The sequence below is a fragment of the Biomphalaria glabrata genome, chromosome 9 (assembly GCF_947242115.1).
Source record: "Biomphalaria glabrata chromosome 9, xgBioGlab47.1, whole genome shotgun sequence".
NCBI lineage: Eukaryota > Metazoa > Mollusca > Gastropoda > Planorbidae > Biomphalaria > Biomphalaria glabrata.
This window is the reverse complement of record NC_074719.1, coordinates 39,531,173-39,545,205: the sequence shown is the minus strand read 5'-3', so window position 1 is coordinate 39,545,205 and position 14,033 is coordinate 39,531,173. Positions and strand designations below refer to the sequence as shown.

The following is a 14,033-nucleotide window of genomic DNA, read 5'->3' as shown; positions in this document are numbered from 1 at the left end:
ACCATAACATTTTAATCCTTTTTTTTTAGGTGTACTGTGGAAAATAAGCCGGAAATATTTGCTTTATAAACTTTACGATTTGATTTTTTGTTTGTTCTTGTTATATTACAATAAATTCGTGTTTTTTTTTTTGTTGGGACATGTACGTTTTCGGTCTCTCAGGAATACATCGTACTTAGATTGTAATTTCACTCCATGATATTTCTTTGATTTTGTACTGCCAATTCTTCTTCAACTCGTTCGTGATGTCCACGGAGTGCCATATTTTGCTTTAAGAGAAAACGCATGATGTCCAAGATACTCTACAGATAATCTCTCCACATTTTCCTCTCTTGCTTATTTAAATTTTGAGCCTTGCTGTCATTATTGTTGCCTAGTCACAAAATTCAAGAGATTTGTATGAGGTTTCAAAAGATTATAATAATTTGCGGAGATTTCCAGGACTTTTTGTATATTTTGCAATTTCAGAAGATTTCCAGGAGCTCCTGGTGAATCAGGAAATCTGTTATAAGTTATACAATGGTTTAAATAGATAATTTACTCCTAGAATTGGCGCGGGGCTTATGAAAGTGCGGGGCCAACTGCTGGCGCATAGGTTGCATTGGCCTAAGGCCAACCCAGCAAAATTGCGGCGTATGCTCCTCAGCGGGTCGACTAGTACAATATAAAACAACTGCACTTTTTATTTATCTCTTGAGGTATTTTTGAGGTTTGCAGTGGTGTCAAGCAGGGATGTTTGCTCGCACCTACTCTTCTACTGCATTATGCGTACAACGACATAAACGAAGGTGTGTTTCTCCATACAAGATCCTCTGGAAAACTATTTAATGTATCAAGGCTGCGGGCAAAAACCAAGGTTAGGAAGCTACTTATCAGGGAATTCTTGTATGCTGATGATGCAGCTATTGTGGCTGATTCTGATATTCAGCTACAGTCCCTGTAGCAGGAGGAAGCGACAAAAAACACTTAGACAAACATATTGTCCTCATCCCATACCAACATGGCTTTATGAAATATAGATCATGTGAAACACAACTAATAGGACTAATTGATGACTTTTCAAAAGGTTTAGATAATAGTGAACAAATAGATGATATTATACTAGATTTTTCCAAGGCTTTTGACAAAGTTCACCACCATAGTTTGCTTAAAAAATTAAAATATTTCGGCATTAATGGTCCATTACATCAGTGGATTAAAGATGTTCTGATAGGGAGAGAACAAACTGTAATAATAAATGGCTCTAAATCAACACCGATAACAATAAACTCAGGTGTACCTCAAGGAACAGTCTTAGGCCCACTGCTATTTTTAATTTACATAAATGATTTACCAAATTGTATTACTTCAGGAACAAAAGTCAGATTATTTGCAGACGATTGCATAATATATAGAACAATAAAAACAACACAAGACACCAGTTGTTAAGAGTAACAAAAAACTAAAACAAATTAATTCCACTTATCTTATTCATGGCAAACCAGTAACACAGACTAAAAACGCAAAATACCTAGGTGTTATAATAAATGACAAGGTTACAAAAGACAGTTTGTGTGGATCAAAGGATAGGTGAAAGTAAATGTAAAGTTAGATGTGAACCTGGCCTAACTAGTTCCCCTTTCAGACCTTGTGGTCTATAGGGCAGATATTGTAAAGTTCATCTGTTTTTGTGACCTACGGTTAACGAGGGTGTCATGTATCCAGCACAACGACCAACCGCCTTTACTTTTCCAGAACTAATGTCAGGTGGACTCAGAGGCGCCCAAAGATTCCAAAGTTAAAAATCCCAGTCTTCACCAGGATTCGAACCCGGGACCCCCGGTTCGGAAGCCAAGCGCTTTACCGCTCAGCCACCGCGCCTCCCCTGACCTAACTGGTTACTTATACTTGATCTTATTTTTTTTTTGAAAAGGCTCAATCTCTTATTCGAATCCTAAAAAAAAAACTTGTGTATGGAGCACCTAGCAGCTGGGAAGAGGTGGCACTGGACAGATCCACATGGAGAGAGAGCATAAAGGAAGGGTCACGGATTGCAGATGCCATATACAACAGAAGCATAAAGAAGGGTGAAAATGCAACGGCGCCTGGTGATTATATATGCCCAGCCTGTGACCGCAGTATCAAGGATTAGCCTCTTTAGTCACACAAGAAGTTGCAAAGGGAAAAGTTCATCTTCCGAGACGTAAAATGCCACAGATTGAGGTATTTTTAACAAAGTTTTCATAATGTGTAATAATAGATATGCATCTCTTTGTCTATGAATTCTCAGCTATTGTTTACATTCTTTAAGCAACACAACAGACCTTGCGATCTCTAGAGCACGTGATATAAAGGTAATCTGTTTCTAGGACCCACGGTAACGAGGGTGTTATGTGTCCAGCGCAACGACCAACCACCTTTACTTTCCCCAACTAATGTTCAATGCCCATTAGAACTTTCTTTTTCTTATGCTCGTAGTACAAAACTACATTGGGAACTCAATAGATGAAGCAATTTTCGCATATTTTATTCTTTAAAAAATCTTTATTCTACATAAATAATATAAATGGCATAAAAACAATAAACATTTAACAAGTTCCTATATTACAAAATAAAAATATTCAAGGATGAAAGTATAATCTAGATGTAAAGATTGAATATTAAGAAAACTTTTGTTGATATAAAAATAATTTTGCAACCTAACATTTGAAAAAAAATAACAGAAAAACAATAGGACATTTTGTCTTCTATAAGATAAATAATTATATTAATACTTCATATTTAAAAAAAAGTTCCTCTTTCAGACCTTGTGGTCTATAGGTCAGATGATATAAAGGTCATCTGATTCTGTGGCCAACGGTTAACGTGGGTGTCATGTGGCCAGCACAACGACCAACCGCCTTTACTTTTCCAACAAATGTCAGGTACCCATTAGAGCTGGGTGGACTCAAGGGCGCCCGAAAATCACAACATAAAAATCCCAGTCTTTACCAGGATTCGAACCTGGGACCGTCAGTACAGAAGCCAAGCGCTTTACCGCTCAGCTACCGCGCCCTCAATACTTTATATGAGTAATTTTTTATTTGAAATTTCGAAAAAAGAAGAGATTTAGAATAAAAAAGATAGAGTGATCCGCGACTCCTCTTCCCTTCAATCAATATCTAAGTGTATTTCACTTTATGATCATCATTAAATAAGGATGGCCGAACTAATTAGATTATATAATAATTACATAACACTATAAAAAAGTAGTAAAACAAAACAAGAAATAAAAACAAGAAAAAAAAAGGACTAAAAACAACAAATATTTAAAAGAAATTGATAATATTAATAGCAACAATATCGAAGATTTTTCTATTGCATCTGAAAACAGAGAGGTAAATGTAGCATTGATTTTAAACTCTTAGAATTGTTATGAACCGATGGTAAATATAAATCATATTTATTATAAATAAAAAGAGACTATACTTTATTTGTTTCACTTTACTGTATATATGTGCGAAGCCATTGTTTTATGTCTGCTCTGCAGATTGGACATTTGTCCACTCCTTCGGCGCATGTAGGACAGCTGACCAGATGACCACAAGGGACAAAGGCTACACTAGCGTCACGGCTAAGACAAATCTTGCACTGGGGCTGGACTGCTTTTAGCTCACTACTGCTGTCGCGTTCGTCCATCTTATCAACAGAGCTAGATGGCGCTGAATCTCGCTGAGAGCTGCTTGGAGTTGTCTGTTCTTGGCTACTGGTGGGCTCTTGCTTTACCTCTGGGTTTAGCCAGACCTAGAAAATATAGAAACTATTTAGAAAGAACCAAGGCAGTGGAGGGCGGCGAGTCGTGTTGACCCGGATGAATCATTAGGGGAGCATATTAAATGTTAAACACTGGATTTAACGAATGTATATTAGGGTGTACCTCATATTAAAACATCTTTAGAAAAGCATTATTCTAATAACGAAACATTGTCACAGATTTTGCGCAATTACATGTTTTAAGCTTTCTCAATACGCTTTGATCCAATCACTTGTCTAGACCAGTTGGGAAAAAAGGGAGGAGAAAGGGTATATGTATAAATGTTGCCTTGATCGCTTTTTGGATGCATTTATAAAAAAAAAGTTGAATGACTTGAAACTCATGGATCAATGGTCCTCCAGCTGACAGCTAACCACTCTGCTAGGGAAGTGCTCATGAAAATATATTTCTTACTTTAAATTGGCCACATAAAAAGGGTGCTCATTCAACTTATAGACCTACCACCACATCAGTCAAGTACATTCGGAGTTTAACATTCAGAGATTAACAATCATTGAATGTAACATTCAGAGTTTAACAATCAGAACATTCAGAGTTTAACATTTAGAGTTTAACATTAAGAAATCAACAATCAGAGTTTACATTTCAAAGTTTAACATTTAGAGCTTAATATTTATAATTTTTTATTCAATGTTCAGTATTTAGAATTTAATATTCGAACTTGAATATTCAGAGTTTATCATTCAGAACTTAATATTATTATTAAAATTATTGTTTATGTCACTACCCTTTTTTTAAAAGTAACATACACAAAAATGTAATTACCAGATTTAAAACATCCTGATTATAGACCAACTTTTTATCATCATCGTATTTCACGATAACAACACCAAAGTCATCGACTCTCTTGATCGTACCAACTTTTTTCATATACTAAGATTTGAAAAAAAAAAAAGTATTAAAAAATAATAAATTCAAATAAACAAACTAAGAGAAAATCAAACAATGTAACAATAAAAAGGTTTAAATGTGTCCGTTTAAAAGTAGCGTATTACACCAACCATATCAGATAGACGTATTCATGGGTGTAGCCAGGAGAGAAGGTTCGGGGTTAACCAACCCCACCAGGAAAGAAAATCCTCTTCTTGGGGAGGGGGAAATCAAGTGACCTTTTTATTTATTTTTTAATTATAGGTGGAATTTTAATGTTAAACCATCACTTGCCACAACGCAGCCAAGGGGTAATAACTACAAATACCATTTTCTACAAGCCAATAGGCTTCATATACAGAGTGTAGTGAGTAGCAGATATGATTTTGACTTTTAATTTTTATTTATGAGGGATAGCAGAATAATGCGCTGTTTATGATTCTGAATATGCATTTTGAGTTTTAAATACTGGAAAATATGATTCACTTCTGGGCTCTGTCCCGAACTCTGCTGGGGGAATTCACAGCGCCCTCCCAGACCCCCTAGATGACGGCGTGTCTGCTTTCTTTCCACAAACTAAAGAAAAGCCTATTCTAGGGTACATAAAAAATACGTCAGAAAGAATGAAAGGCCACAACATAATATAGATAGATAGATTGGCAAAGGGGGGGGGGGGGGCGGGAGAGAGAAAAATTCTCCTATCTCGAGGAAATATCCTGAATACGCCAATACATGTATTTTAGGATCCTTTGCAATATAGAGTTACACCCCCACGACAACCTGCAAACAATACAGACAGGGAATGGTAATTATAATCCCCATTACCACAGACCTGCATTTTAGTTTAATAAAGATATTTCTAGTTTGTGTTTGTGTGTGTGTGTGCTGTAAACCTACTCCCTGCGATGTCGTCATCTTTTCCTTCTTTGCTTAATTTTCTTCCAGCAATAAATTTTTTTATTGGTCATGCCTTTTATTTGTTACTTCTTAGGCAAAGACAGAATGACTGTATGATTCAGAAATTAAAGGCATCATGTAAGAGTTTGTTTTGAGCATTTAAAAAATCAGTTATGGCCCTTAGTTCACTATTAAATTTATAAGTCTGCTGTACAACATTTCTGCATAACAATTTTATAAATAAATAAATAAATCACTAACCCACATTTTTACTATACAAACTTAACAGCTTTAAACTAAGACAATTCGACAATGCAAAAATCTGCTAACATAAGCAAAAAATTGTTGTCAAGGCAACGAATTATCCAAACTATTGCGCCGCTTGGACAGTCTTATAAAAAGATCATCAATATGAAGTTCCTAATGAAATTGTCAGGGAGAGGTATGGCGAGAATGAATGTTAGTTTGATATTTTGGTATGATTGTTATATCCCCTTGTTATGAATGCGAAGTGTTGCACGTGTTGTGAACTGAGTGATTAAGTCTTCATTGAATGTGCGAGAGAATGTGTAAGTCAGTAAGGTCTTGCTCCCGGTCCAGGAAGGTTGGACCTTTACTTCCTGGACTGGTATTTTTGTATTTATAAGTTGATGGACTGGTGTTTTGTGTATTACTATTTAATAAGAGTGATATAATTCCGTGCGTTATCAAGTATTAAAGTATTGTTGATATTCATGAATATAAGGAGTTAGAGTTGATGTATATTAAGTGTTCGTATTTGAGTTAAGCAAGTGATGAATTATAACTGAGTAACCAAGAAGTACCAAGCAAGTATTATTTGATATTCAAGAAACCCCTAGTGAGCCACAGGAACCAAGTTAAGAAACACAACAAGAACAAGAGACAAGCATAGCAGAGCAGCAGCAGTATATATATATATAATTTTGAACCCTGACAGAAATAAAGGTGACTACTTTTATACCACCACTTCAGTCACGTACTATTTCTTTCCTTTGTTTGAAATACCAAACAAAGTAATTTATTTCCAACAGTTAACTAATTGTTTTGTTTTTTTAAATGATTCTTGTGTTGTCAGATAAAAGATATAATTGTGCAAAATTTCAGCTTGGGTACGGGAGAAATAACGTGTACAAACTTTTGCCCAGACTAATAGAGACAGAGTGACTTTTGTCCAAAAAAAAAGGAAAGTTTTACTTCTAGACAACGTGTACTATAGGGCAGATCATGTCAAGGTCATCTGTTTCTGTGACCAACGGTGACTAGGACAAGTTCCAACCGTCTTTACTTTTCCCCAACTAAAGTCAGAAACCCATTAGAGACTTATAGGTGTTTAAAGATTCCGAAATTAAAAATCCAAGTCTTTACCGGGCTTCCAACCAGGGACTCCCGGTTTGAAAGTCAAGCGCTTTACCTTTCAGTCGTGCAGTTTGCGCGCTGGACTGTCATTCAAACTTGTCGATGGTCCCTGCTTCCATTCGTGCCCGCTTCCATCCCCAGTCGTCATGCGGGAGGTTTTTATTAAAAGTAAATTATCTTTAACTCTGAGGGAATATTCAAAACATATAAAAAAATGCAAACAAATATTTGTGTATATACTGAAAAGAACCTCAGCGCTCAGTTATGGTAGTGGAAATTGCTACACAATTAGAAAATTCTCTTAAAACTAAGGAATTTCTGAAATACATAAGGAGTGATCACTTCACTAGCTTTGAGGCAGTTTGTCATTAAAGAATCGAAGACAAGACACAGTGTATTGTTTTTCGCCATAACTATTTATTTATTTAAATTGTATTTGGATAACAGGGCCGACCTATGGTATTTGGAGGCACTAGACAAATTGAATTAGGTGACCCAAAATAAAATAAAAAACTAAAAAGCCCGAAAAAAAAATTAGGCAGTTCATTAAAACCTTCCTGCATCTACATCTAAATCAACCAATGAAATAAATTTGTATTCATTCCATGTGGCACCATGAAACATATTAGAGGCTTAGAGCAAGCCTAGGCTAGGAGACGAGTCAAAGAGTTCTGCTATGCTAGAGACCTGATCTAATTTTTAATTTTTTTTCTCTAAAACCTTTTTTTGTTTTAGTCTTGTATGAGGCACCAACCAATCGGAGTCAAAGGCGCCTGCCTTGTTCGCCTATGCCTAAGGCCGGCAATGTAAATAAAATAAATGTAAACGTGAGAGACGTTACTTTGATCATTCCTTCGTTCCAGCCTCCATGATCTTCTTGCATCCTTTTGACAGCCTCCACATCGATGATGATGTTCACCTTGTCGCCAACTTTGAACTTTTGGGGAACTTTCTCGCGTTTACCTGTGAATATGTCAAACATCTCACAATATTTCCCTTTCCTGAAATGGGCCCTAATGACATACACATTATGAAATATTTTGTATTTTTGATCGAAAAAGAATACTATCAAACAGTCCAAGCTTATAGTGTGTGTCAGCCGACCCCCAAATAAGTATGACAAACGTTAAATCGCCAAAGGCAATATAACTTGCAACAGCCAGCCCTTAGAGTTTAACAACAAATCCCTAAGTGTGTAAAGATAAAGCTTTTTTGAGTGTGACAACCAAAGGGAAACAACCCGCTAAATGGACCTCATTCACCAATCGTAAACAAACAACATTCAGCCACGTGATTCTCTATATCTTCTATACAAATTATGTAATCCATAAAGGCTGTCACGTGATACATATTTTTCATTGTTTTATCAATATTATGACGAGGCTGTGTTTATTTATGATTGGTGAATGAGGTCCATTACCACGCAAATAATGCCTTATTTAATGAATTAATACATTCACATGTTTTTACAGAGGCGGTTGATGCCTTGTATTGACAATATATGTATAGTGTCAAAGTTATATAATATAGCAATCATTTGAGCAAAAATGAGTGTAAACAAAAGGAGCGAGAAACTACCTAGACGTTGAGGGGCTAAGATAATTGAACAGGATTTGGTCCAGCTTTTATAATTGTTCATATTATTTTTCCCACACCCATTTTGCGATCAAGTTGAAATTTTAAACCATTTTTTTGGTAAATACCAACACATGAATCAATAAAAAAATTATCCATTAATTATTGGAATTAATTGCTTTGTTTGTTATCAAATAAGGAAAATAACTTCTACATTTTTAGAGATATAGTTGTAATAGTGGAGTTCTTCCCCTTAAATATGTTTTTTTTTCCTTCTTTTAAAAATATTAGTTGGTATATGTCAATGTTAATATCATTCACCTGAGACATTTTCCAAGCTGCTCAACTACATTCATTTTACATTTACATTTTACAAAATATAAACAGGATCGAACAAAACAAAATTAGCTTTATCAATTAAATCACTACAACTCTCATGTATAAAATGTTTTTTCATGTGGGCTTTATCGTAACTAAAATATCTACGTTGATGCCTTATGATGTAAGTACCATCACTCCACGTGTTACATGGAACACCTTTAATAAGTGTCTATGTATAAAACTATAGTTTTAAACTTTACATTTAATAATCTAAACATTCTCCTATAGCCATTACCTAGGAGAGCCAAATGTGATTTGTAGTAGTGGCCACCGTCCACGGGCTTGGAAAACTTCAGATCCATCTTGCCTTTGTGTCCCAACCGATGCGCAACAGGTTTGTGTGATGGCCCATCCCACTGGACCATTGCTCCACTTCTGCGTGTCTCTGGGGTCCATTTGATGATCTTGACCACTAAACCTTCCTTATCTTTCCCACCTAAGTAAAACATAGATTATATTATATTATATATATATATATATATATATATATATATAATCATACACTTCGTTTAGGTAAAAGCAAATATAGTTTTGCCTTTACATCCATGCGGTCTATAGGGCGAAGGATGTAAAGGTCATCTGTTTGTGTGGCCCACGGTTTTAATAGTTTTTATTGAATCTTTGGCTTTAACCCTTACCATCCACATCATCCCATTTCCAGTGCTTTCCACGCTTGACTTGAGCACCTTCAAATATTCCTTTCGCTGTCACTTTAACACTCTCACAACGCTTTGGTACTGGCACTCTATCGAAACAAAAAAAAAATTGAAACAATTATTATCACATGCGTTTAATAGCTTAGGGCTTTTACACTAACATAATATGATATGAAAACATAATGTATTAACAGGGGCGCCCGAAGGATTTTTAGCTGGGGGGGGGGGGGGTTGTGCAAGTTGCCACCTATGGAACAAAGTCCTAGCATCAACTCTATCGTTACGGAGAATATTATAGAAAAGAACAGCCTCCACCCCACACACCTGGCCCCATATTTAAGCGATATTAACTGCGCTGTAAATATGTTTTTCATGAAATAAAAAAAACAACAACATGTAAACAAAATGTTTACTGTAAAAATTATTAGCTTTATCCATGCGGCCCTTGCTTGCTACGGTCGATTAGACAAAGTCGGCCATTAATTTGTCGGCCATCAATTCCTGATAAGCCTGGGCTAGTCTTCTACAACATTAACTTATCCTTACAACTGTACTTCAGGGGAAGCACTACTTGCTCAGTTGCTACTTAGAAGTTTATTGATTTGATAGTGCTAAAAATTGGCAATTTAGAATCAAGGGGGTGCATGCTCACCGCCTAGCATCCCAATGCAGACGCCCATGTGTATTAACCTTATTAATTCATGCTATTAATTCAAACTTGGTATCAATGTTTTTCTAAACTTGGTATCAACGTTTTTCTAAACTTGGTATCAATGTTTTTCTAAACTTGGTTTCAATGTTTTTCTAAGTCGTTTAATAAATAAACCTAAAGCAACATGCGAATCAAGGAAGTTAAAATAAATAAAGAAACCAACTTTTCAGACCTAATATGGAGGACGATGATTTAGACATACGTTTATATGGTCGAACGTTAACGAGGGTGTCATTTGGCCAGAACAACGACAATGTCCGGTACCTTTAAAAGTTGAATGGACTGAGACCAATCGTTGTAGAACGCCCAAACACTGGCCTGCTTTGTTCAACCTGTTAGCAGTTTAGACCAATATTATAGCTTGTTGCCATGTAACAGGTCGTAACTGTTAACAGGTTGCGACGCCTCATGTCAGTTTTGAGTCCTTCTGTAACGATTGGTTTCGGGTGGATTCAGGGTTGTAATTAAAAAAACAAGATGTTTAATGCGATTCGAACTCAAGAATTTGTGGTTTGGAGGCTCCGTGTATGCGAATATAACAATATCAGCTTCTTCAATGGGATCTAGCTTTTTAAGAAAGTAAGTTAACAAAATTGTGTACGTTAAATACAAAATAGCCTAGAGTGTACAAGTTAAATAGAAATGTCTTAGTTAAAAGTGTACAATAAACGTACGCTCTGGAGGATTGCTTATCCATCCGCAGAAAGGCGTGTGTTAGGTCATGTTTGTCCATGTTGTAACAGGCTGTGCACAGGTCAAAGTTGTCGCAGTCAGCACACTTCCAGCGCGCGCCATAAATAGGTTCCTGTTTACACTCATCGCACATAACATTCAGATGTTTGATACCTGATTGAATGACAAAGTACACAGATCGAATGATATAGTTAGATAAGACAGAGTTTTGGGTGCGCAGGTTGCAATTGAAGGGATAGTGAACATTGACACTAAGTAGGCTAATGCTTAACAATGCTTGATTTGTAATACTGTACACTTAGTAGGCCTACGTTTGATAATGTTTTATATGGAACGTATATTATGATTTATACTTTCGTATTGGGGTATGGCTTCTACATAGCAATAAGAATATTTAGATCTTCGAGTAATAATTATCAAGTAAAGGTGTAAAAGTCATGGCCGGTCCTAGGCCACTGCAACCTATGCGGCCGCCGTGGACCCAGCACTTTCATAGGCCCCGCGCGAATTCTAGGTGTAAATTATTAAATTAAACCATTTTAACTTATTATTGAAGGGTATCTGGAATTCTCCTGAAATTGCAAAATATACACACAAAAAAGTCACGAAAATCTCCTGAAATTATTAAAACCTTATGGAAACTCATGCAAATCTCCCTTAAAAAGACAAAATGTATTGTCATTCCGGGGTGTCGTTCAATATGGGAAACGGCAATCCTTCTCGAGATGAAAAAAAAATCCGGCATTGTCAGCTTTCATTTATTAAAAATTTAATAATAAGGTGAATTTTAACCAAAGCAAGAAGGTCTAAGGTCCAATCACTGGCATACAAATGTAGCTCTAAATCTATCTCGACCTTTAAAAAATAAAAGCGACATTTCGCTAGTCGATAGTAAATCTAAAAGGCAGATCCGAATGTTTATCGGCTTTTTGTTGGGAAAACTACTATCTACTGTAGATGGCTCGTAAAGTTAAATTGACAGTGATTTTGTTTTTGTACTTAGTAAAGTTTAAATAAATTGCAAAGACGAATTTTATTTCTATTACAAATCTTAATTTTCACATATTATTGTTATCCCTACCCAGACTGGGCCCCGCGCTATCAGTTTCGCATAGGGCCCCGCAATCTGTAGGACCGGCCCTGGTAAAAGTATATGTATATATACAAATACAGCAATTATCATTGAACAGTAAATGTTCGAATAGCTGGCCTTTAACAAAAGAAGGAAAAAAAATTTATTCACAAGGCTATGAAAATATTTTTTTATTCCTTATGCACCAGCGAGGAACAATTATTAAAATAGCAGACAGGATAAATTAAACTTAGAACAATTCCTGCCTCGTATTCAATCGACTACAAGATTAACATAAAATGTACGTAAGATATAAAATCAATCGTCCTGTCTGTATGGCACGTCTGTAAAAAAAGAATACTCTACAATTTGACTGAATACTTACCGCTAGGTGCGCTGTCGTAGACCAGAAGATCATAGCAATCATCGGATCCAGCTCGGTAAATATTTGAGTCACCTGACTCCCAAATCACTTTCACTGAACTCTTCTGGGGTAATCGGATGACCTTCTTGACAATTCCTATGTGGCCTTCTCCCCCGTCCTGATCTTTCCATTTCCAGTCAGGTCCCCTGACCACTCTCATGCCTTTACGTATTTCAGAGAACCCAGAAGATGTAACCTTTTTCTCTGACTGAAATTAGGGCATTATAGATGTAGAATTTTATACTACAACGTTGCAAGTGTATGGACTAAGAAGTTATAAAGTTTATTTTATAAGAATTTGGTTTAGTTTGGGTGATTAAATATGTTTGTCGTTGGTAGAAACAAGTAAAGTTTAAAGTAAATGCAACCCTTTCAGATCTTCAATCTTTGGGAAAGATGATGTTAATTTCATCTGGTTCTTAATCTGACCATTAATGAGGGTGTTATGTGGCCAGCACTATGGAATTTCTTTCCCCAACGATTTACCGGTACCCATCATAAAAAGGTGGACTCAATGCGTCCTCAAAATCTCCAAGCTCAAAATCCAAGTAATCATCGGTATTCGAAGTCCTAATCTATTGATTTAAACGCCACCAGGTTCCGTTTTATTGTTATAACGATAAGATAACTATTATTTTCCCCAACATAAACCTGGACTGGATGGAACACACAGGGCAAGAGAAAGGCCGGGAGATCAAAACAAACCTGGACTGGATGGAACACACAGGGCAAGAGAAAAGCTGGGAGATCAAAACAAAATTGGACTGGATAGAACACACATGGCAAGAGAAAGGCTGGGGGATCAAAACAAACCTGGACTGGATGGAACACACAGGACAAGAGAAAGGCTGGGAGATCAAAACAAACCTGGACTGGATGGAACACACAGGGCAAGAGAAAGGCCAGGAGATCAAAACAAACCTGGACTGGATCATGGATGAAACATACAGGGCAAGAGAAAGGCTGGGAGATCAAAACAAACCTGGACTGTATGGAACACACAGGGCAAGAGAAAAGCTGGGAGATCAAAACAAACCTGGACTGTATGGAACACACAGGGCAAGAGAAAAGCTGGGAGATCAAAACAAACCTGGACTGGATAGAACACACATGGCAAGAGAAAGGCTGGGGGATCAAAACAAACCTGGACTGGATGAAACACACAGAACAAGAGAAAGGCTGGGAGATCAAAACAAACCTGGACTGGATGGAACACACAGGGCAAGAGAAAGGCCAGGAGATCAAAACAAACCTGGACTAGATGGAACACACAGGGCAAGAGAAAGGCCAGGAGATCAAAACAAACCTGGACTGGATGAAACACACAGGGCAAGAGAAAGGCCAGGAGATCAAAACAAACCTGGACTGGATGAAACACACAGGGCAAGAGAAAGGCCAGGAGATCAAAACAAACCTGGACTGGATGGAACACACAGGGCAAGAGAAAGGCCAGGAGATCAAAACAAACCTGGACTGGATGAAACACACAGGGCAAGAGAAAGGCTGGGAGATCAAAACAAACCTGGACTGGATGGAACACACAGGGCAAGAGAAAGGCTGGGAGATCAAAACAAACCTGGACT

The 14,033-nt window shown here is 36.8% G+C and overlaps 1 protein-coding gene across 1 annotated transcript in view; it reads right to left on the bottom strand.

Annotated features, from left to right (window-relative positions):
• Positions 1-2,485: 2,485 nt before the first annotated feature.
• LOC106053065 (uncharacterized) overlaps positions 2,486-14,033 on the bottom strand; it is a 32,218-nt gene continuing 20,670 nt past the window's right edge. Inside the window, exons 7-13 of the mRNA XM_056042241.1 lie at positions 12,412-12,658; positions 10,936-11,107; positions 9,532-9,638; positions 9,129-9,329; positions 7,779-7,900; positions 4,559-4,666; positions 2,486-3,762 (exon numbers count right to left, since the gene is read on the bottom strand). Coding sequence (XP_055898216.1) covers positions 3,463-3,762; positions 4,559-4,666; positions 7,779-7,900; positions 9,129-9,329; positions 9,532-9,638; positions 10,936-11,107; positions 12,412-12,658 — 1,257 coding nt within the window. The 3' untranslated portion in view covers positions 2,486-3,462. The remainder of the gene's footprint in view (positions 3,763-4,558; positions 4,667-7,778; positions 7,901-9,128; positions 9,330-9,531; positions 9,639-10,935; positions 11,108-12,411; positions 12,659-14,033) is intronic.